Source organism: Lagopus muta, chromosome 25 (assembly GCF_023343835.1).
Source record: "Lagopus muta isolate bLagMut1 chromosome 25, bLagMut1 primary, whole genome shotgun sequence".
NCBI classification, from domain to species: domain Eukaryota; kingdom Metazoa; phylum Chordata; class Aves; order Galliformes; family Phasianidae; genus Lagopus; species Lagopus muta.
This window is the reverse complement of record NC_064457.1, coordinates 2,573,626-2,596,279: the sequence shown is the minus strand read 5'-3', so window position 1 is coordinate 2,596,279 and position 22,654 is coordinate 2,573,626. Positions and strand designations below refer to the sequence as shown.

General features: G+C 44.6%; 1 protein-coding gene across 2 annotated transcripts in view; it reads left to right on the top strand.

Annotated features, from left to right (window-relative positions):
* Positions 1-21,831, top strand: part of MAP3K3 (mitogen-activated protein kinase kinase kinase 3) — a 40,080-nt gene extending 18,249 nt beyond the window's left edge. The window contains exons 8-17 of one of the 2 annotated variants that reach the window (XM_048926971.1): positions 3,322-3,455; positions 5,306-5,367; positions 7,136-7,203; positions 7,444-7,536; positions 8,347-8,538; positions 10,406-10,554; positions 12,339-12,470; positions 13,047-13,176; positions 14,800-14,977; positions 17,361-21,831. In XM_048926971.1, coding sequence (XP_048782928.1) covers positions 3,322-3,455; positions 5,306-5,367; positions 7,136-7,203; positions 7,444-7,536; positions 8,347-8,538; positions 10,406-10,554; positions 12,339-12,470; positions 13,047-13,176; positions 14,800-14,977; positions 17,361-17,589 — 1,367 coding nt within the window. In that variant the 3' untranslated portion in view covers positions 17,590-21,831. Of the gene's footprint in view, positions 1-3,321; positions 3,456-5,305; positions 5,380-7,135; positions 7,204-7,443; positions 7,537-8,346; positions 8,539-10,405; positions 10,555-12,338; positions 12,471-13,046; positions 13,177-14,799; positions 14,978-17,360 lie in introns of both variants that reach the window. The other variant, XM_048926970.1, reaches the window with a different exon arrangement.
* Positions 21,832-22,654: the final 823 nt, after the last annotated feature.

Genomic DNA, 22,654 nt, shown 5'->3' with positions numbered 1-22,654 from the left:
TCACATTCAGTGGGAAGGTCCATGTAAGACTCCTGTAAAGTAAATCTCACCCTGTAAGTTGACAGGCGTTGTCAGTTCTCTCCGACTGTGTGCATGATTTTGCAGGAAGAACTTTCTGACCATATGTGTGCACCTTACAGAACACAGGGTGCACCACGTAGTGCATTGGCTTAGAGCAGCCACGGGCATGCATTTTTATTTCCACTGTCTCTACCTGTGGTAGATTTGGCTGAGCAGCCTGATTTCTCTGCGGTATCTCACTGTGTAACTGTGAAGCACTGTTCAAATCTGTGGTTGAAAGATGCACAAAGCTGTGATGGTTTTCTATGAAAAACTAAAATGCCTGAAGCTCCTGCAACTTCACGGTTTAGAATCATGGTGTGAGACCTCAGTAAGGTGTGAAGGAGCAAAAAGGTGGAGGGCAATAACAGGGATCTGAAGGCTACAGCCTGAGGTGGTAGTGTGTGGAAATGACTTCTGCCTTGGAAGTGAGAAAAGCTGAAATTTGCTGGAAGCAGAAGCAGAGCGTGGTTGCATTTGTTAGAACAGCTATTTTAGGGCCTGTCAGACCCAGTGCTGCAGATGACAGGTGCTGCAAATCACGAGGGCAGTACTGGGAGCTGGGAATCTCAGAGCTGTTTTGTTTCCAAGTTCTACAGCAGCTCCCTCTATGGAGGAGGAGTACTTCAGTTTGATTAACTGTAACCTTCAGGCATGATCTTAACTGGATTTTGGATTGATGTTAGTGAAGCAGTCGTACTGTCAAATAACAAGTGCAGTTAAATTGGAGCCAACAGGCTCTCTCCATGCTGGTGGCTCTAAATTCAAGTTGGATCCACGCTGCTGTGACCAATGCGTACTTGAGTGGAAGCTCAGTAGAGAAGGGCTTAAGAACTAAACCAGTCGTTCTCTGTTCTAGACTTGTCTAGCAAGTCTGCATCTTGTCTAGAGTCTGCCAATCCCCTTTTACACAGTTTACTCTTATGAAGTAGCAAACCAAATAGAGAAGTGCTGAAATGATCAGAAATAGTCTGAAACTGGTACAGAAAGGGTTTTCCCATCCATTATCGTCTGATGTTAATCTACGTAAAAAGAGCAACATTCCTTGCTCCTATAAGGCAAGCAGTGGTATCCATGCTTGTCTGAACACCACGTTTCTTTTTGCAGACAGATTCAGTGCCAAAAGCATTTCATTTTAAAAAATCTTGTTCTTTTGTTGGCATGCTAAGGTATCCAAATAGTGACGCCAAAGCTAACAGACCGTACGGAGTGTCTGTCGTGGGTAAATGGTGTGGTAATAAGGGGCCTCTCCTGTGTCCCTGTTGCTCTCTCCTCTTATGCCAGCTAATGGACTCTTTCTGATTAGCCTGTCATCAATTAAGAAGGCTTTGGTTTTATTTTCTGAGCATGTCGTGGTTCCAGGCTGCTGCCTTAGTAAGAGATCCAGAAGGGTTCCAGTTCTGTTGGAGGTCTGGTGGTAATTTGGCAGTAGCTCAGCCTTAAGTTAGTTCCTTCTTCCTCCTCTTTTCCTATCTTTAATTTTGGGGAAAGAATGTACTCCTGTTTTCTAGTGTTTCAAACAGAGATAATTCTCTATTCGTAACACATCATGAAATGAAAGCTGAGAGCAGCATTCAGCAGAAACTGTTTGCATGCAGAATATGTATCTGTGTAGTTCCTGTCTTCTCAAGTGGACGGGCCTCGAGCCTGCTGTCACCAATCCGGGGGAAGTAAAGATAAGTTTTATTATGGAAAAAAAAAAAAAGAGAGAGAGAGAGAGAGAGAAAAAATAGTTGCTAAGCATTCTGGCAGCACTTGTGTTTTTTCCACTCGCTTCCTTTGATATACATTGATTTAGTGCCGACTTCCTTTTCCTGCCCAGCAATGGGGGCCTTTCCACAATAGCAGCTGAGCTGCTGCCAGCAGGACGTGGGCTTCCTTCAGCCGTGGCACCGGGTCGGAAGGAGTGAAAGTATGCTCCCATGCCTCAGTGCAGCCACACAGCACACTCTCCTATTTATCTCCCCCCAGTTGGTTTGTGCTGCCACGTGAGCCCTGCAGAGCTACTCGGAAAATCAGGTGGCAGCTCGGAGCTGCAGATTGCCTTTTTGCATGCAAACCACCTCGTGCACCCACAGCCGTGGCAGTGTGTTTTTTTCCTTTCATTCTGCCCTCTGAAAGGTGTATGCAAGGTTTTCAGTTTGCTACTGCCAGTGTTTGCCTTCCCTCTTTATTATAATAATTTCTGTTGAAAATATTTTTCTTGGGAGAGTATTTGCTGATCCTTACCCATCTTTCACAGCACCTGAGTACACACACTTAATTAAAGACAGTGTTGTAAAGAGCACAGCTTGAGAGCTGATCTTCAAACTCTGCCTCTGACTTCACGGGTGACCTTGGGTAGGTTGGCTGGACCACAGAGTTTCTTGGAGCTCACATTTGAACTTGGTGGGAGCTGCAGGTGGATACGTTGCTGCAGAAGAGGATTTTATATTCCTTCCTGTTTCTAGTGTGTCATCTTTGAGATCCACAAGGGAAAAACAAGCCCCAGGTGTTACATTTCTCTCACAACAGAATCTCCTTAGGCAGCACCAAAACAGATGAGTAAAATGTTTTTCTCATCTTTTGGCCTCTAAACACACAAAGCGTCCATCCAGCTATCTCATCTGATCAAGGGAAATTGCAGAGTTGATCTCCGTGTGTTCTCACCCAAGTTAGTCATGCTACTTCAATTTCACAGAATAAAACCAATTTTAGGGTTGTTTGCAAAGTTGACAGTCCTCCCATGGGATATTTGAATTTACAGTATCAGTATGATTAGCTCAGCTGATGATGACTATGAAAGAGAGTTCTGACACTCAAAGTAGATGATGAAGTTATAGCCAGGACAAAAGGCTTGTTGCTCTGACAAGTGATTTGTTTAGTGCATATGGGTGAAGTTCGTGCCCCTGTTAGAAAGCCAGGAGTTTCTGAAGTCCTCTGCCTTCCCTGAGGTACTGAGCTTACGCCTGGAGGGTTGAGCAGAAGAGGATAGAGATAAGTAACTGCTCTGTTAGGAGCTTCACCAGCAGTTTTCTTGTAGTGTCTTAAATGGTAGCACAAGTGCTCATTCAGTATTTTGTTTTTTTGCATCACACCTCCTGGTTCCACTTCTATCCATGCTATTATGCTCACTCCAGAGTTGCTGTAATCATAGCTGCTGTAAGGTGCTGCTCATAGAGGCCTAGCATCAGAGATGAACATTTGGATTTTGTGTACGTGCATGCGTCGCCTCATTTCGGTAATCACCAAAGTCAGGCACATTCCTTCTTTCTGGCCCAGGTTCCCAGAACACAGGCCGGAGTTCACCACCTCCTGGGTACGTTCCTGAGAGGCAGCAGCGCATCGCTCGGCAGGGTTCCTACACCAGCATCAACAGTGAAGGCGAATTCATCCCCGAAACCAACGAGCAGTGTGTGAGTATGAAGGTCAGGGTAAAGAAAAGTAAATCCAGCTGTTGAAGACTTCGCTGCTACTCTCTGGTCTTTCTTTTTCACTCCTAGAACATGCAGTAGCTGTTAGCAGCTGCTGTTGTTTCCTTGTTCATTTATCAGTGGATAGTGGGATTGAGTGCATTCTAAGCAAGTTTCACAGAATGGCCAGGGTTGGAAGGGACCTCAAGGATCACAAAGCTCCAACCCCCTGCCACACGCAGGGCCACCAATCTCCACATTTCATAGCAGCCCAGGCTGCCCAGGGCCCCATCCAACCTGGCCTTGAACACCTCCAGGGATGGACGGGGCATCCACAGCCTCTCTGGCAGCTGTTCCAGCACCTCACCACTCTCAAAGCAAAGAACTTCCCCCTGACATCCAACCTCAATCTTCCCTCATTCAACTTCAATCCATTTCCTCTTGTCCTGCTGCTGCAATGAGGTCACCCCACAGCCTTCTTTTCTCCAGGCTGAACAAGCCCAGCTCCCTCAGCCTGTCTTTGTAGGGAGGTGCTCCAGTCCCCTGATCATCTTTGTGGCTCCTCTGGACCCTCTCCAACAGCTCTCTGTCTTTTTTCTGCTGGAGGCTCCAGACCTGGACACAGTGCTGCAGATGGGGCCTCGTAAGAGCAGAGTAGAGGGGAACAATCACCTCCCTGTCCCTGCTGGCCACCCCTCTGCTGATGGAAAGTTTGCTGGTGACACTAAGCTGAGTAGTGCAGTTGATGTAGTAGAAGGAAGGGATGCCATCCAAGGGGACATGGACAGACTTGAGCAGTTGGCCCACATGAGCCAAATGAAGTTCAACAAAGCCAAGTGCAAGGTGTTCTGCCTGAGGAAGGGAGGGCTCCAGGAGACCTCAGTGCAGCATTCCAGTACTTAAAGGGAGCTTATAAACAGGAGGGAGAATTACTTTTTACACAGGGAGATAGTGATTCTGCAAAAGGGAGTGGTTTTAAACCCAAAGAGGGAAGATTTAAGTTAGATGTTAGGAAGAATTTTTTTACCCAGAGTGTGAACAGGCACCAGAACAGTTGCTCCAGAAAAGTTGTGGATGTCCCATCCCTAGAGATGTTGATTGGATGGGGCTCTGGTGGTGGCAGCCAGCTTGCTGCAGGAGGTTGGAACTAGGTGATTTTTAATGTCCCTCCCAAGCCAAGCCATTCTGTGATTTACCATACATCAAGCTTGTTTTTAGATGTGTGCATTCAGTGCCTTTGTTGAGCTGCCAGCAGCAGTTGTCATGCACATTGGTCATTGTCTCCCCCCCTCTGAATGAACCCTGCAGTGTTGGTGGTGTTAGACATGTATGCTCAGGTTTCCTATTATCAGGCTCATGTTGACCCTCTTGCATTTGAAACTGCAGTTTCCATTCAGAAAAGTAGGAAGTAAGGCCAAAGGGCAGCTTGCAGGTGGAGACAGCAATGCAGTAGCACCAGCTGAGGCCTTCTGTTCCTGAAGTCACTTGGGATGGAACCCAGCACACTAGTTGATGTACTTTCGTTTTCACAGCAGAGTTCACCTAAAGCAAAGCAATGGCTTAAATTTGATACGTGCTTAACGGTTTATGTGGAAGATAGAGGAAAAATGTACATTCTAAATAGCTTCCCTCTTCGACTGGACATCCTCCAGGCAAGCAGTAGTAGACTCTGCTTGTTGTGTTGAGGGACATGGTTTAGTGGGAGCTACTGGGAATAGGTGAACGGTTGGACTGGATGATCTTGAAGGTCTTTTCCAACCTTGGTGATTGTATGATTCTATGATTCTAATATCATGCACAGGCTCTTTTAGGCATCAGACTGATGTTGCCATGTGATTTCTTTTATGTTGCAGATGCTTGACCCTTTAAGCAGTGCTGAGAACTCGGTGTCAGGAAGCTGTCAGTCCTTGGACAGGTCAGCAGACAGGTACAAATGTATGGGCTGGTAGGAATTCATGGGCTTAAAGTCAATATGCCAGTTGTACTTATGCAAAAGTGTGTCTTCCATCTCAAATTTTCTTGGAGAGATCTAGGAAATTATTTCCTACCTACAGCCCAAAATATTTCTTAAAAAGAACTAACTGCATTTTAAGGTGGGTTTATTTTCTGGCAAAAACATAGCCCAGCAAACTGGTGCTTGATTAGCTCTATGTTATAAATACAGAGTTCTGAAGTGTGCTGTTTGTGTGGAGCCTAGAGTCAGAGAACATCTGGCTTCAAGGTATTTAAATCATTCAGACAAGGCTCTACTTGTTCATTTAAAAAAAAAGAACAACAACCTATTCTAAGGTTACACAAATATATCATTACATTAAATTCCAGTGTTCTGCAAGATACTGTATTAATTCCAAAGATAAATGGGGAGTCTCTTTGCTGCTGCTGATAGTCTGATGGTTTAGATTTTCTCTTCCTTTCCTTTGCTGTTGCTGCTGCCCATCTCGTGCAGGTATTAGGAATAGTGCTGCCTTCGAATATTTAAAGTGTGCATGTGAAAGGATATGAATTTTAAGTGCTTCACATATAAAATTAACGATTTGAAATAACCTGAAATTCATAAACTACTTATGTTTATATATGGGCCCCCCCTAAGAGAAGTGTTTTTCAAAGACCAGTCACTTTCTCAGTCTGGGGAATCTAAAATCCACAGAATTGAATTTCCCCTCCTGCAGTCTTTGATTCTGTGAGGGAAGGAAGGGCCCTCGCAACTGGAGCTGTTGGTGAACAGCCATAGGTCCCATTAGCTTGAATAGCAACTGTGGCTTTCCAGCACTTGTAATTTAGGACTTCTGCAAGTTTTTACGATTTCCCAAGCTGATTCCTGTAGGTAGTGTGTGCCTTTATGTTGAATGCCTGAGGTTTGGTTTTGTATCCATCCACATCCTCCACATAGTTTATCGAGTCACAGAGAAGCAGTCACAGTGTGTGAAGGAAAGAAAAATTCCAGATTGTTTCTTGCTGGGGTGGGTATCATCTGGGGAAGCTGCTGTTTTCCTCTGTGTAGTAGGAAAGGAATCTCGTGTGGGAGCCTAAAAGCTGTATAAGGCTCGCTCCATTTGCACTAGTTTACAAAAGATGCAGATAACGTGGCTCTGGCACAGACTGAGTTTGTGTCATCTCTTAAGAGATGCTAAAGGCCTGCTGCCAAACGAGCAGCCGTAATTAGGCTTGCCTTGAGGAGTCCTGCTAATCAAGGAGTAGCATGAGGGATCAGTATTATCAGCAACATTTGTGGTTATGTTCATCTGCTGCTGGTAGAGAGAAAAGTGAACAGAAGTTTGCATGACAGGAACTCTTAGCCATCTTGTAAACCTCTCAGGACAACAGTCCTCATTCTCTGCTGCCCCATGAGCAATGTGCTACAGCCTGTATTCTGTTTCTCTCTTCCTCTTAGTTTTGGATTTAACCTTCCATGTTGCATGGCTGCAGAAAAAAGCACTGGGTCTCAAACCACAGGCAGAGAACCACTGATAAAGTGGCACAGATTGAACAGAAAGGATGACTTCCCACATTGGGAAACAGTCAGGGGCTCAGCCTGATTTTGTTTTAACATGAAATTATTGCAAGGACTCTGATGTGAGAATCACTGCTACCGATGTGCAAATGTATTAGCTTGTGTTTTCAAGTCCTTGCAGGTTTCTCTGCAGTAGCTAGCAAAACTTACTCTTGCCTTCTTTCTTTAATAGTCCCTCATTTCGGAAGTCACGGATGTCAAGGGCACAAAGCTTTCCTGATAATAGACAGGAGTTCTCAGGTATGTCAGTGTCCAGTATGAAGAGCACTTGATCCAGACACGTTCTGCTGTCTGCTGGCTAGCCTCCAAGTTTGCTGCAGTGATAAAAATGGAAGACCGGAGGATGCGTTGATTTAAAAGCTCCGAGCTCATTTGTTTCTTACACCTTCCTAAAAATTCTGCTGCCACAGGAAAATTCTGTCCTTAGAAAACGTGTTCTTTTTGGAAGAGCCTCACTCCTCTTTTTGCATCGACTTTCAGACCGTGAGAATCAGATCTATGACAAAGCTGGGAAAGGTGGCACCTACCCGCGGCGCTACAACGTCTCCATGCAGCACAAGGACTACAATGACGGTGAGTTGTTTTCAGGTCTTCTGTTCCAGTCTTGAAAAAGAAACTGGAGCAATGGTAGCCTCCAGGGACAAGCACAACACCTAGCTGAAGAGCCTTGGAGTGCCCTGGGCCTTGCAGGTAGCGCTGGAGTTATTGCAGCCATGCACAGTGCCACCTTTTCAAAGGGAAGATTTCTTTGTTTACTTTGGGCTTACTGCAGGCACCCAGGCTGATCAGTGAGTGGTGGGGTTGAGCAGTGCTCCAGTGTATTCCTACCTCAAGGATTCATCATGCTTCCTAGTTCACGATGCACATGTGCTTCTGAGTCTTTAAAATGAAGATACCAGCATTGTAGAGTCACATCTCTGCTAGTTGGCTTTATGGAAATTAATTTCTCCAGGTTCTATAAGGAGCACAAGTTCTCACAATCTTTGCCTGCGTTTTTTATTTGCAAGTCCAGGCATCTTGTCTAGAAAGTCATTCTGTGTGTGGTTGTTAGCAAGCCTTGGTGTTTGTGTGGTAGCTTGTAGACCAGATTTTTGCTGTGGAAGGCAAGTTCTGTTTAGGTTGACACGTAAGGCTGCTTGGAAGCAGTACTGCACTGAGTGCATTACCAAACACCTCCCTTCTGCTTTGGGGGAGTGGTCCAAAGCAGTGCTGAACATCAGATCCATTAGATTTATGTGCGTTGTCTGATCAGCAGTAGATTTTACTTCATGGGAAAAGAACGAAACTTCTTTTTTGTCTATTATTTCTCTTCACTGCTTACCTTCTGGCCATTGCTATCCAGTTGTAAGGATGTCATTTAGAGATGTTACTGTTCCTCTCCAGGGCGGCGGACGTTTCCCCGGATACGGCGTCACCAAGGGAATCTTTTCACTTTGGTACCTTCAAGTCGTTCCTTAAGCACCAATGGGGAAAACCTGGGCCTGGCATTGCAGTACCTGGACTCCCGGGGGCGCCTGCGGAGTGCTGACAGTGAAAATGCCCTTGCTGTGCAGGAGAGGAACATTCCCACTAAATGTAAGTGATCACCTTGATGCTGGAGGAAGGCTGCTGGGCCTACGGGCAGGAAAGTCTGCTAGAGATTAACTCCAGATCCAATTTGATCATAGCTGGATTTTTAAGAAGCCATTCCAAACCACGCAGTCGTGTGGCTCTGTTTTAAGACCACTCTGACTCACTTTTGAGAGGTCTTTTATTTTTTTCCTCAGTTGAGTTCGTTTAGAAGCTGGTGATAATCCTTGGTCTAGCAGTGTCCAGGAAGGCAAGTACTGCTATTAAAGCTTGTCTAGATCTGTGTAACCAAGCTGTTTTCTGCTACTTCCTACTTTGGTTGTAAGGTTTAACAAATCGTATTACAGCTCACAGTAATGTGAGTGTGTAAGGAAGATGTTGGGAGTTTATTGTGCTTGAAATAGTTGTCAGGTAAGAATATGTAGTCTTGCACTGGGAACTGGCCTCTCCTCTAGAAAACACTGGAAATTCAGCTAGGAGATAAAAAGGTGTAAATTGATTGATCTAGATGGCATACGAGATTCTTAAAACTGCCAGACAAACTTATTTTCTGAATACATTAACATTTATAGTCAAGCTTGCATATTGCAGTTACTTTACTAGTTAAGGACTGTATTTATTTCACTTGCTCCTTGGTAAAAAGGTTTGCTTCTATGTTAATAACATGCCTGAGTTGCTGTCTGGGGATCTTTAAGTTATTAAAAAAAAATAATAAAAGAAAGAAATAGGGCATAAGTCATTACTAATGAACTTGAGCCATTCCGTACAGTAATTTAAAGATCAAAATAAAGACATAAAGCCAGCAGAATAAGCAACACACTAAAGCACTGATTGGCAGTAAATCTGATTAAATTAGACATGGCAGAGCTAATCTCTGAGCTCTTCTGCGTTTCCTCACCGTCCAGATGGCTGGTTCCTGTTTTTGTTTTTACAATTCCTTGTTATATACGAAATAATTGGATGCATTGCACTGCATGTGTCTGGTAGTGCCATTTTCAGTGTTAGTTACAGCAGTGGCCTTTGAATAATATGCTTTGTTATCGAGAGCAGTCTGGAAGACTGGGCTCAAGGCTTTCTGGGTCAGGAGGCTGCCACCTGTACAATAAGCTGGGCAGCACAGCAGAACAAGGGCTGGTAATTCCCTGCTGACAGCCTCCTGCTGGGGGTGCTGGAGGTGGCTGCTTTACGTGGTTCTCTTGTGTATTGTTTAGGCTTAATTGTTCAGCTGGTGATGAAGGTACCTGCACTGTCCTCACATTATGGTTCCTACCGTACCAGATTTTGTAGAGAATTATGACTTCTAATTTTTCTGCTCTAGGAATAGCCTTGCAATAAAATCCTTCATGCAGGAGAAGGGACCTCAGACTAAGCAATAATTGGCCAGGTGCTCGTAAAGGATGTCCTTCAAGTTGTCCCAGAAGCTTAACAGCCGTTCTTAGCTGGATGGAATTGATGGGACAAGGCTGATCCAGTTCTTCTCATCTAATGCATGCAGTAACTACAGATCAGGTGTCAGAAGGTCGTGTTTAATTGCTGCTCCATCTCTTAAGATTGTGATGTTGTAGAATCCACCCTGCTGGTGGAATGAGATTTCATATTCGTGCCCATTTACGGAATAACATAAAATGCTGTGTAGTGTGTTTCTATAAAATGTTTCACCATTTCTTTTTAATGGGACACTGGGGCTTGTTTGGGGATCTGAGATTGGAGTTCTGCCACTCTGATCCTGGGAGAGTCCCTTTTATGTCCACTTCTTCATCTGCAAAGTACGCACTTCAAGCTCTCTACAGTGGGAATTGATCTTTGAAAAGCTCACCGCTGTCTTCAAACAGCACAGCCAAAAAGAAGAATTGTTACTTCTGCTCTTTTTCAGCTCCAAGCGCTCCGATAAATTGGCGACGAGGAAAACTGCTGGGCCAGGGTGCCTTTGGTCGTGTGTATCTGTGCTATGATGTGGACACAGGCAGAGAGCTGGCTGCTAAGCAGGTCCAGTTTGACCCAGAGAGTCCTGAAACGAGCAAGGTAATTCTCTTTGCAGCTGCTAAACTTTGCTTGCAGACTTTGTAATGTGCCTGTATCTGTCTGTCCTCGAAAGCTGGCATCACTATTCAGTTTGTGCAAGTGTTTCAAGTCATGTGGAGAGGAATAGGAGTCATTTAAGAATTACTTTTCCGTATTATTAACTTCAGCTTGCAACTGAAATCCATTTTCTGGCTTCGCTTTTGGCTCTCTGTTCACAGCTTTTTGGTTTGATGCCAGGTTACTTGAGGAATACTAGACTGCCCTGTGTTCCTGGTTAGACATGGAGTGTGATTGAAAGTAAATCCAGAAAGAGTAGGATTTTTCTCTTTTTTAAATGACAATTTATTAAGAAGGTGCATGCACTTAGAAAACCCATTTCCTAGCTTACATGCTAGTCCCTGCATCAGTTGTACTAATTATGAGCTGCCTGTTTCCACTACTGAGTTCTCCTTATCCTCAAAATAAACTGAACTGTAAGCTAATAGGAACATAATATGACAATGCAGTAGAAACAGTGGAGATGGGGAAGGGCACCTTGAAATTATACACTAGCAAACAGCTTTTGCAAAGTGAATGCAAATGAGTTGGCTGTTGGGTTCTCCTGTAGTGTTTGAACAACATACCCTGTTTCCCTGTGTTAAACAAATCCACTTTGAGTCGAAAGAACTAATCCATGAAGATTTAATTATTCTGGTTTCGTGTGGAATATTGGTGCCAAGAGAAGGCCTCAGTTGATGCACTGTAAGTTATACATGTCTCTGCTGTAAATCTGTCAGTAAATCTGAGCCAAGGAACAGGCTGGGACATACTTTGAAGGCACTGGAACTCCAGACTTCAAACTATCAGTTGGTCCCATTAAGCTACTTGCAGCCAGCTCCTTGCTCTTGAAGAGCTGTATTCTCTCCTGAGGTGAGAGAAGCAATTCTGGCAGCTTTTAGTGACACAGGGCTGGCGAGAGTTAAGTGGGACTAATTTGGGGAAAGCCATCATTCCTTTTTCCATAAATCCTCCTTCTCCAGCACCTTTGATGTACAGCCTGCTCATTCCTTGGATTCAGCACGAACCTGATACTTTTCCTGGGCAACAAACATCTCTGATTCAGTCTGAAATTGTTGGATAGCCTTTTTGCCTTTGCACTATGATACCCTGTTGTCTGTGGCAAGAATAGAGCAGAGAATTAGTTTCATGTGCATGCCTGCAGATTCTTTGAAGTAAATAAGAGGGGAAGCAGTTTCTAAGGTTGATCCAAATAAAATCATCAGCACGAATCAGTGCAGAACTAGGTGAGAAAAGAAGTTAGGAGCTCTTAGCACCCATATTCTAGGTATCTCGTGGGTTCAGGTTCATACAGAAAGATTCCTGTCCATTCTGTAATGATCTGTTTAGACCTTTTTCATAGCTGAAATTAGAGCTCGCTGCCATCAGCTTAGTGCTGAGGACTGAGGTTATTTCTGTACTGTCCCTGAAGAATGCTTTCTGTCACCTTGCCTAAAGCCATTCAGTAAACAGCCGACAGATTCAAGACAACAAAGAAAGGTTGTTTTCTGATAGTAAATTCAAAGATGATACTGCCTCTGTTCTATTTCTGCACCACTATTACCAGCTTATTATACAGCAAAGGTTAACATGAAGCACTGGTATTGGTTGCCTTTCCCATGAGCTAGGTGAGCCAATGTCATGCATCACTATAGCAGTGGTCTCATCCTGCCAGTGACGTGGATGGATTTATTGAGATGAAATATTTCCTGGGGCTGGAACCTTATTTTCTCCTCCAACATCCATAGGAAGTGAGTGCCCTGGAGTGTGAAATTCAGCTGCTGAAGAACCTCCAGCACGAACGTATTGTGCAGTATTATGGATGCCTGCGGGATCGAGCAGAGAAGACCTTGACCATCTTCATGGAGTACATGCCAGGGGTGAGAGCTGACACAAAGGCAGATGAGTGATTTTGTTGGTCAGGACGAAAGTTTTGCTTAAACTGTGGGATCCAGTGTGTTTTGTACTTGAAATACGTTCTCTTTGTCAATCACTAAAGCCAGTTCTGTCCCTCCAGTGTAAATTCGTTCTGCCAAAGTAATTGAAAGAACTTGAGCCAACTTGTAAATTGGGCTAACTGAATTAGCAAAATCATGCACTGCAGCAAACTAGCATAAAACTGATCCTACAAAAGGGAAACCTTCGACCTGGATCTGTCTCCTAACTGATTTGTTGCTTGTATCCACAGACATTTGTACCAACACAGCGAAGGGATGCAGAAAGCACACACACTCCTCAAGATATTTCTGCTGTAATGTCTTTGCTTTTCTCAAAAGGGGTTTCACAGAGCAAGAGGTTCTGAGAGCCTCACAAAAAAAGGCTTTAGAAGGGGCCAGAATTCCTTCACGTGCTGGTTGGGTAGATAACATGGTCTCAGCTCTGGGAATTGAATGGAGACTGCAAGATTTGTGGTATGTCTTTTCTTTACCAGTCTGTTCTGTTTGGTTTTGGCACAGGGGTCAGTGAAGGACCAGCTGAAGGCATATGGTGCTCTCACAGAAAATGTAACTCGGAAATACACTCGCCAGATTCTCGAGGGAGTCTCATACCTTCACAGCAACATGATTGTGCACAGGGACATAAAGGGTGAGATCAGCTGGTGATTTATGGATACGCCACGTGCTAAAGGAACTCAGAAAAAGAAACCAAATGTTAAGGATTCGTTATCCTCGTTGGGGCTTCTGAACTGTTGCTTTGTATCAGTATCCATTTGTCTTGTGTCCTGACCAGGCCTTAGGGAAGGGGGTGTTGTGGGCTGGGTGAGGGAAGTTGGGATATTTCCTGCACAGTGCCTGAGAGCAGGGCAGTTGGTGTTTATAGTAAGGAAGACTGCAAGCCTTTAATTCGTTCTTAGGACTGCTCCTCTTTCTCTGTCTCCTCAGCAAAATGAGGTTAAGTTGCCTCCTAACTTTCACTGCCCTCGTAACACGTTTGTTTCCTTGTGGATTCTCTTCTAATCTCCTTTCTGACCAAAGTACTGTTTCTCAGCTGATAAACGTACAATTGCTGCAAGAGCCCTATGCCTTCTCTTGTCAGTCTTGCTTACCTCAGGCTCTTGTGACCTGCTCTGTCTAAGAGACCTCTGTAACCTTCCTTGTAGAGCTTGTGTGATTAGACTTGAGTCTTCCTCTTCCCAGTACAACCTGATGGAGCCAGGCAGTCTCCTTAAGAGTTAATGTCAACAGTTGTGGCACGCACCACACAATTTTTTTTCTGTGCTCTCCCCAGACAGAAGCATTGCTTGCTGCAAGAAAAATATCTTCTTGTTCCTGCCTATAAATCTTCATTGCCTTCCCTCCAGGGCTGGCAAAGGGAAATGAGCTGCTGATTCATGAATAACACCTTGTATACTGCTCATATGGTGTTCTATACCAAATGATTTTCTACCAATGGATTATTCACTAGTCTACACCTATCTTCTAAAGCAAACTGTTAATTTGTCTCCAGGGTGCAGGATGGAAAGTGTTGTTATTCTGAATTCAGCTCTCCCAGTGGGAAAGTGAAGTGGTAAAGCCATCTCAGAACACAAATTTTACTGGAGAGCAGACAAGTTCACATAGGCATATACCAGATAATGGCAAAAAAGAGTTCTTGATCCTATCGCAGCTTTGAAGGAAGGTTTGTTGTGTGTATGTCTCTAAGCCTTAGCTTGTATCCACACATAAGGTATCCTCTTAGTTTGCTTTTTTTTCCTCTGCGTTTCATGTTCAGGACCTCTGACCAAGTAAAGTGGAGATTGACTTGTTTATTGTAGGAGTTCAGAGTGGTTTAATTAGATACATCTGCTAAGCATTGCTTTCTGGTCAGCTGGGTATATTCATCTAAGCAGTATCCAAATAAAATCCTTTTCTACAAACTATGTACTATCTAAGCCATTGGCCTAGGGGCCCTCTATAGTTTGTCTGAACTGTTTACAGGCAGTGTAACAATGACAGTGCTGACTCAGCTCTCATTTCCCCTCCCCCTTCGCTTCCTTATGTTTTTCCCCTGAAGGTTTTCCCATTTGCAGCCATTAACAGTTGGCTTGTCTACAGCCTGAAATAAAGAAATGATGTTTAGCAGGTCACCTGGGGCTTAACAGGGAGAAAGCCTTAGCATGAGCCTGGGTATTTCTGGGTTAGATATCAGCTCTGTAGGCTGCAGATCCAACAGCTGGATTGCATGAAAACAGCTGTCTCTATTCTTTTTCTTTTTCTCCTTCTTGTCCAGGAGCCAATATTCTCCGTGACTCTGCTGGGAATGTGAAGCTTGGGGACTTTGGGGCCAGCAAACGGCTGCAGACAATCTGTATGTCTGGAACAGGCATCCGCTCTGTCACTGGCACTCCATATTGGATGAGCCCAGAGGTGATCAGCGGAGAGGGCTATGGAAGAAAAGCAGACGTATGGTGAGGGTTTAACTTTCTGCCCATGGATCCATTTACAACTTTTCTGGACGCTTGCATTCTGTTAACAGTATATCCAAATTCAGAGTTTGTCTGGATCGAAAGTGAGAGCAGTTTAAGGTGAACTGGAGCAGTTGGCTTGAACTTAAGGCTAGACCCACTGCAGACTGTGCTTTGCCATGTCAATACACTACTGCTCATTTAATGTGTAGGTAAAATTTTCCATTCATTCCTCCCTCAAGCTGATAGCTAATTCTTTGACTTTCTGGCGTGAGGTTTCCACCCTTCTTATGTCCTTTATGTTGATAAGAGACTGAAGATTGTTTGGGGAGAGCCCATTCATTTTGTTGTAAAATGAGAGGTATGCTTATAACACTGGAAATGAAAGGAATAGAATTTGAGTATGTTGACAAAGCCTGAAAGGAAAGATGCCCAAACCTGGAATAACACACAAGATACGGGCCAGATCAGAGGTGATCTAAAGTATGCGTGAATGGAAACTGCAGCCCTGCTATTATTGGCATAGCCAGGAAATAGCCTCTACTGAAAGGAAAAAGCAAAATGGTCCTGTGTCAAAATGTTGGTTTTGGAGGCCTCAGGAAGGTAAGATTATAAAACCAAGCTAAACGACAGCAGCATAAAGTATGTTTGTGTCTCCACAGTCAGGCAAGGCCTATCCTGTTTCCCATACAGTCAGTGAATGGAAGCATAGCTGGAAGTTAACTTGTATGCAAAGAGTTAAGTTCTTCAGAGTCTCCCAGTTGGGATTCTTTGGGAGAGAATGGAACACGTGCCCTTCCCCCTGGATTGATGGAGTTGTGGATTTCCTTTTGGTGCTGACAGTCCATTCCCATCAAAGAGATGCTGCCGTTGGCTGGGCTCCAGTTGCTACAATCCCAATAATTATTTGGGGGAGGGGGGGGGGGGGGGTCAGAATTTTCCAGTGCAATTTTAGTCCCAGGGTGGAAGCGTACGGCCAGGAGGCTCAAAGACGTAACAAATCCAGCCACCTGGCTTCCCGCCACCGCTGCAGGCCCCTCTCCAATTTTCTTTTTCCTAAACAGCAGAATATGTGAGCTATTTGTTATTGCTGGAGTGACTTGACATGAAAAACATTCCTGCTGTTTGCTGAATATCTTAAAGAAACCGGATCTGCTTAAACGGTATAAATCAGTCTAAACAATAATATATCCCTGCCTGCTCTTGTGCAAACCCCCAGCACTTGAGCACACATGGTTTGCATTTTCTGTACTCTCTTCTAGTAAGTCTTAAATGGCTGGAAATCAGTGTAAAAATTTCACGTTGGATTTTAAATGTTGTCAAAAAGTCATTTCTTGCATATTCATTGGATTTAATTCCTTTCCTCTCTTGTCTTGGCAAGTGATGCAAGTCTGCCTCTGAAAATGTCTTTTCTTTGTATTTCACTTCAAAAGAGGGTTTAGTTTAAAGGCAGAAGCAGCAATCCTGCTTATTTAATGGAGCGATGTGAACAGAACACAGAAGTGGGTGTTCAAGTTCACTATTTGCCTTTGCTTAATCTGTGGCCTTGAGGAAGCAATTAATCCTTTTTGAGCAAAATACGGTCACTGTTGTACTACAGAAACCCATCTTTCTTGTGAAAGCATTGGTGTCACACTTGCTGCAGAAAGGTGGCCCAGCCACGTCCATCCTCACAGTCGCGTTTTTGCCTTGAGTTACCCTGCAGAGCCCCACTAACTTCACTAGGAGTTTTGCCTTCACACGGTGGTGCAGCTGCTCTGCTGACATTTTTAACCTGCTGCCTTCTGGGTTTACAGCAGTTAATTTTTGCCTGTCTAGGATGCTTGATTTCTTGTGGAGATGACAGCTTTCTCACCTGGATGTTCTGAGACAATGCAATGGAAAGGGATTTTGCTGAAATGGCTCTGTGGGGTCAACCAGCTCTGATTCGTTCATAAAGGTGGACTTTATTTAGTTCAAAAGTACATTTTCTACCTTGCAGTGCAGCAAGTGCTTTTCAGGCAGCAGCATGAGCAGCTCCTGAAATACCATTGAGGTCCAGCAGCACCTTTAGGGGCCTCTCATGTGCACCCTTACTGTTAGTACAACTGCTGAGAGAGTGGAGTGTGAGCAAAGGAGAGCTGGACAGATGGTATTTCACAGAGAACCACAGTGGAAACCAGGCTCCCTGTCTCAGCACTTTATTGCTAGCTTGACAGTAGTAAAGGCAGCAAAGTTGGCAGATCTGGCTCAGAATCTATGCACACATGGCACTCGCTGAGCACAAAGCCATTTTATGTCAGAGCAGAGCTGTACCTTGATGTTGGCTGCCTGGAAGTCCTGTCTGAACACTGTGCTTTACTGTATGAGTCGGTTCTCACTTCTTTTCTCCCATCTGCTTTTCCAGGAGCCTCGGTTGTACTGTTGTGGAAATGCTGACAGAGAAACCACCCTGGGCAGAGTACGAAGCCATGGCAGCCATTTTCAAAATTGCCACCCAGCCAACCAACCCCCAGCTCCCTTCCCACATATCAGAACATTGCCGGGACTTCCTAAAGCGAATCTTTGTGGAAGCCAGGCACAGACCCTCTGCTGAAGAGCTGCTCAGACATCAGTTTGCACAGCTCCAGTACTGAATTACCTCCCTTGCTAGCAGCTCCTGCTGGGCTCTCAGTGCTCCATCTGGTCTAGTTGCAACTGCCCATTGTGGTGCTGCGTCTTCAAAATGCCAACTCAGCTGTCCTAGTCCTTTGGGGAAGTTATACCAAGGAACCTAGGGTCTGCCCTTGTGCCTGATACCTTTGTTTGCTGGACTAATGTTTATTCTACCGACAGCTGTCCAAACAGAGCTGCGTTTTGCCCTAGTTACCTTGATGTGAAATTGTAGCTGGCTGCGTGTTTTCTGCGGGCCCAAGAGTGGGAATGTAAGAAGTGTCTCGCTGGTTGAACCTGGAAGAAATCTGAACCGGTGTGGGAACTGGAAGAGCTACCCTCTCCATCACAGAAACGTGCTACAGCTTTCAAGATCAGCTTTCTACAAGTGGTTACTCGTGTGGGTCACTGTTTTCCAGACTTCTAGGGCTTTAGAGATATCTGGAGTACATGAATCCAGCAAAAAGCCATGTGTCATTGAGCATGCGCTCGCTATATTATATATTTTTCTTCTTAAGTATTCAGCATCTGAAGGTGTTCAGAAAATATTGATTCAAAAGTATGTGAATAGTGTTATTTTATAATGAAACCATGGATTTTGGGGCGGGGGCGAGGGAGGTCTTTCTAGCTAAATGTCAGGATAATCAGAAATGTTGCAGCAGAATGCAATCGCTCCAGAGCCTGAGAAAAGGGCTCTCCCACCGACGTTGGAAAATCCAGAGCTTGATTTCCAAGGCTTGATCTGTCCTAGCATTAAAGCAGTGTTAGTTTGTGCTCCTGGTTCATCTCCCTGAGGCTGCTGGGTCTGAAGAAAGCCCTGCTGGAAGGGTGCAGAACAGCTTTTTGTTGCACCAATCATTTTGGCTGGTTATTTTTACTATCCCTTAAACCAAAGATAGTTAACCTGGTGCCTGGGAATTTACTTCAGGAAAAGCTTAGGTGTTCCTTTGGTGGCCCAGCCTAGTGGAAAATTAAGGAAATGGATTGCCTTTTTTCACGTGGAGAATTTGCTGGACAGCAATTTTGCTTGTGCACATTAAGTCAGAGTCAAGCTCATCCCCTCACGGTGTGCATTGTGTTCTATATGCATGCAGGTGTTCATTTTAAGGTTCCCATAAAATGTTTTGACCCCATTTAAATAAGCTTTTGTACAAGTTAAGTCAGTGGAACAAAGAGAACACTTGTAATGCCAGCAGATGTCTGAAAGTATCTGACCAAGAGGAGAGTTACAGAGATCCCCATACAGGCATATTACAAACAGATACATCCAAGCCATTCTGCATTTGTGTGTAGCACACCTCTGGTAACAGAGTTCCTGATGGCTTACTGCCCTCAAATCCTGCACTGGGACACCAGTGGTCCTTATTTCACACAGGAGAGCAGCAGCTTTTAAGTGCTGGGGGTTCCTGAGTTAATTAAAAGTGTCCTGCATGAAATAAAACTAAGAGAAGCAAGCAAATTACTAGCTAAAGTATTGCTTCATAGAGCAACACTAAAGGTGTGCTCCTCTTGTATTGGAAACCATTTTCCAAAGGGCCCACATGCTTTTCTCTTCCCCCAAAAAACCTTGAAAGTTGCTTCATGATGCAGCAAAATTAACAGGAATTCATGTTAAGCTCTTGACAGGATAAAGCAAGTTTTAATGTGAGCTTAGGATCCTTGAACACACCACGAATAATAGGATATTGATTTAGAAGAGGGGGAAAAAAAGGAGAAAAAAAAAGCCTGGAAAGGATTTAACAATCTTGTTTTTTTTCTGTGCCAAACTCAGAGCAATATGTAATGGGTGGAAGCAAGTTAGTGTTGGTTTCACTTTCGGGCTCTCCTGCACTGCTACAAGGATGCACTGTTTCAGTTTCAGGCACTTAGGGGGATTTTATTCTCATGAAAGCCCTTGTTCTGTAATTTATTGAGTGAGAGCACTTCTATTGATCTCCTTAGAGCCTGGAACTTGACTCCAAATTGTCCAACACGTGGCCTGACTTTCGGCCTGCACTTCACTATTGCTTGCACCAGAGGGAAGTGAGGGCATGACGCTGCTGTTCTGTTCTGGGGAGCATCTGACACCACTTGGCTGCATTGTAAATGGCTTCAGAGGGATGCCAAGGCCTTCCTGCAGCCTTGACAGGAGTGGTCAGCAGTCCTATGCGGCCTAGCACTCTTCAAGCCTTGCAACTACAAATATACCAAAGATTGGAATCTTTAATTACCCCCCTTGAACCTGCAGATGCACAGGAGCAATGTCGATCCTTTCCACGTAGGCTTCTCTCTTCCCTTGGCTTGTCCTCACCAAACAGAGACCCCCTTCCGTGGTCTTTCCTTGCTGTCCCACACATTGCAATTTGGGAGAATAGGGCATGAGGAAATGGTGTCACTTTTAATATTTCAAAGCAACGAAATCCTCAGGATCTGTTGTGGCTTTTACCTCATACGCATCATGGAAGGCTGTTCCAGAGCAAAGCAAAGAGCATCACGGACTGATGGGCTCAGTCCTTTCCCTGCCAGAGCTTCTGGTCCTTCCCACCACCTCTGCTGAAATGTGCCTACTCCGTGTATACACTTGTATTCCAGTCTGTATTAATGAAAGCCAATAGCAATCGTACAGCGACAGAGAACATGGGGTGCCAGCTTGGACTTCTTGTATTCCAATCCCTGACCCAATGCCACCCGTTCGGCACAGGAACAAGCCAAAGCATTACTTGTGTGTTTGGAGATGCACTTTTATGAATGTAGTTTATATCGCTCTTTTTTAGCTCTTTTTACATCATGTAAACGGTGATGCCTCATACTTTTTTTTTTTTTTTTTTTTAATTTATATCGTAAAAGATCATATTTGGTGATTTTTATATATATCGACTCGACTGTTATGGGGTTGGGGGGAGGATGGGAAATAAATTTGACGCCTTTATGAATTTAAAAAGGAAAAAAAAGCAGCTGGTTTTGCAGAGAATTTGCTGATGGTTTATAACGAGTAGAGCCAAGCCAAAATGCCTTCTTTGTTTCCTCACAGCCATCTTGATTATGGGGAGATCTGGATTCTGATGTCCACTGCTGCACTGAATAAGCTTGAGGCTGGCATCTGTCCTGCAGTCTCTTTGCGCAGCCCTGACAGCAAAAAAGAATACAAGCAGACATAAATGTAATGACACCCCTGAACTGAGTTACATCCGGCCTCTTGATCCTGGCAGCATTGGGGAAAAATGGGAATAAACTTGTTCAGAGGAGGGTGGCCAGGCTAACAGCAAAATGCTGCGTCCATTCCAAATGTCGTTTTGTGTTTTCAGCTGTTCCTGCCTGGGAGGGAGATGGAGCGAGTGTTTCTTGATGGGAGGTGCTGCACAAGTGGAGAAGATCCATTTTTTTTTAACCAAATGTATTTTATCAGAGTGCTGCTATCCTGGAACAGCTGAAACTTCGAGCAGGAAAACGTTGGAGGTTCCCATCAGAGAGGAGCTTTGGGAACAGAGGATTTGGCAAAGTGTGAGCTTGTCAGGAAGCAAACTGTTGGCATTTTGGTCTTGGCGCGACGATTCTGTGCATTCCAGGTTACTGGCTTCTTCTCCAGTAAAATCTAATATTTGCCTATTCTGATTGCTGCACGTTGCAGCAATTTTCATGTTTTTGGAGTAGTATTCCACAGGACTTGGAGATACTCCAAAGATTTCCCTTTGCCATTAATTACCAAAACAAATTGACCCAGAGGGACGTTGGTACCCGCTCAGGTGAGTGGGTATTTCCAAGTGCCAAGAGAGCAAAGATAATCTGTGAAAGCTGGGCAGGTGTGGGCAAAGCTCAGATATTTAAAGCTCGACAGGGAAAGGACTGGATCAGATCCCCATGGTGCTTAGGTTAATACTGCTGGGTGGGAAGATTTTATGTATTTGAATATCTGCTGCCCTGTCACCTGTATGCCTGTGGAGCTGGGAGCATTCAGTCAATGTTCTGTGGGTTAATGATATTTGAGCTTCAGGTCTTTCAACCCCAACCTTATTCAGGAGCAAATTGACCAGCAGCTCTGAATTCCCCAGCCAGGAAAGGCCTAAAGGTGGTTTTGAAATGTGGAAAAGGACACAGTTGCCCATCAATGCCTGCCTGACATCAGCTGTGCCGAGCAGGCAGAAGTTGCTGTAACCTGGATTGTGCAGAAGACCTTGAACCAGTATCTATATGTACCGACCGGGGGCTTGCAGTGCAAAGCCAGGCCAATGTATCGTTTTATTTACAATAAAATTATCATTTATATGAAAGCCTTTTCAGTGGCTGTTTGCAGTGCAGCGTCCATTACTTCCTATGCAAACAGTGCTTCTGGATAAGTGGATGGGACAGCTAGTTTTAACCAAGGACCTTAACTGAAAGATGAATTCTATGCTCTCAGGGATGTATTGTTTGGGACAGGTGGAGAAGTGTCCTATTTGGGAAGCATTGCTCCTTGGATCAGGTAAGTGTGTCCTCTACAACGCTGCCTCTGGGGAAGGTCACCTCCATCCATTCTCACTCTTCCAAGAGGTAGAATGGCTCTGTCTGGATATTTTCTTTCACTGCTGTTGTTGTTAGAGTGTAAAAATAGCAATGTCTTCATTTCACCTTGCAGGAGGGGAGCTGGGCTGCTTTGTTGGCTCTGCACGTGGAGAGTCTGCGATGGAGAGCAGAAGCTGAGCTTTGGATCGTGCTTTGTGAGTGAGTTCTTTAGTCCAGACGTGGGTCTGTAAATGGTCCTCATTCACCAGTGCCTACAGAGTTGGATTGTCATCAGGCAAAAGGGCAGCAGGACCACGAGGAGATGGTTTGCATGATGGTGTTTGCCCTGGCTGGGATGCTTTGCTTCAGCTGGGAGCTCGTGGGAATCATTCCCCAGAGAGGTTGCTAAGTGAATAACTGCAGCTCCAACTTGTGAAGCTCAGCCTGCTTGAAAGCATTTATTCCAAATATCTGGAAGCTGTTCCTGAATTGTTTCTCCCTTGGCTGTGTTGTTGGGTCATTTTATAAAGCAAGGACGTGGGGAAGTGAAGCCAGTGGGCTTCAGGTAAATGTGAGACACCACGAGCTCTG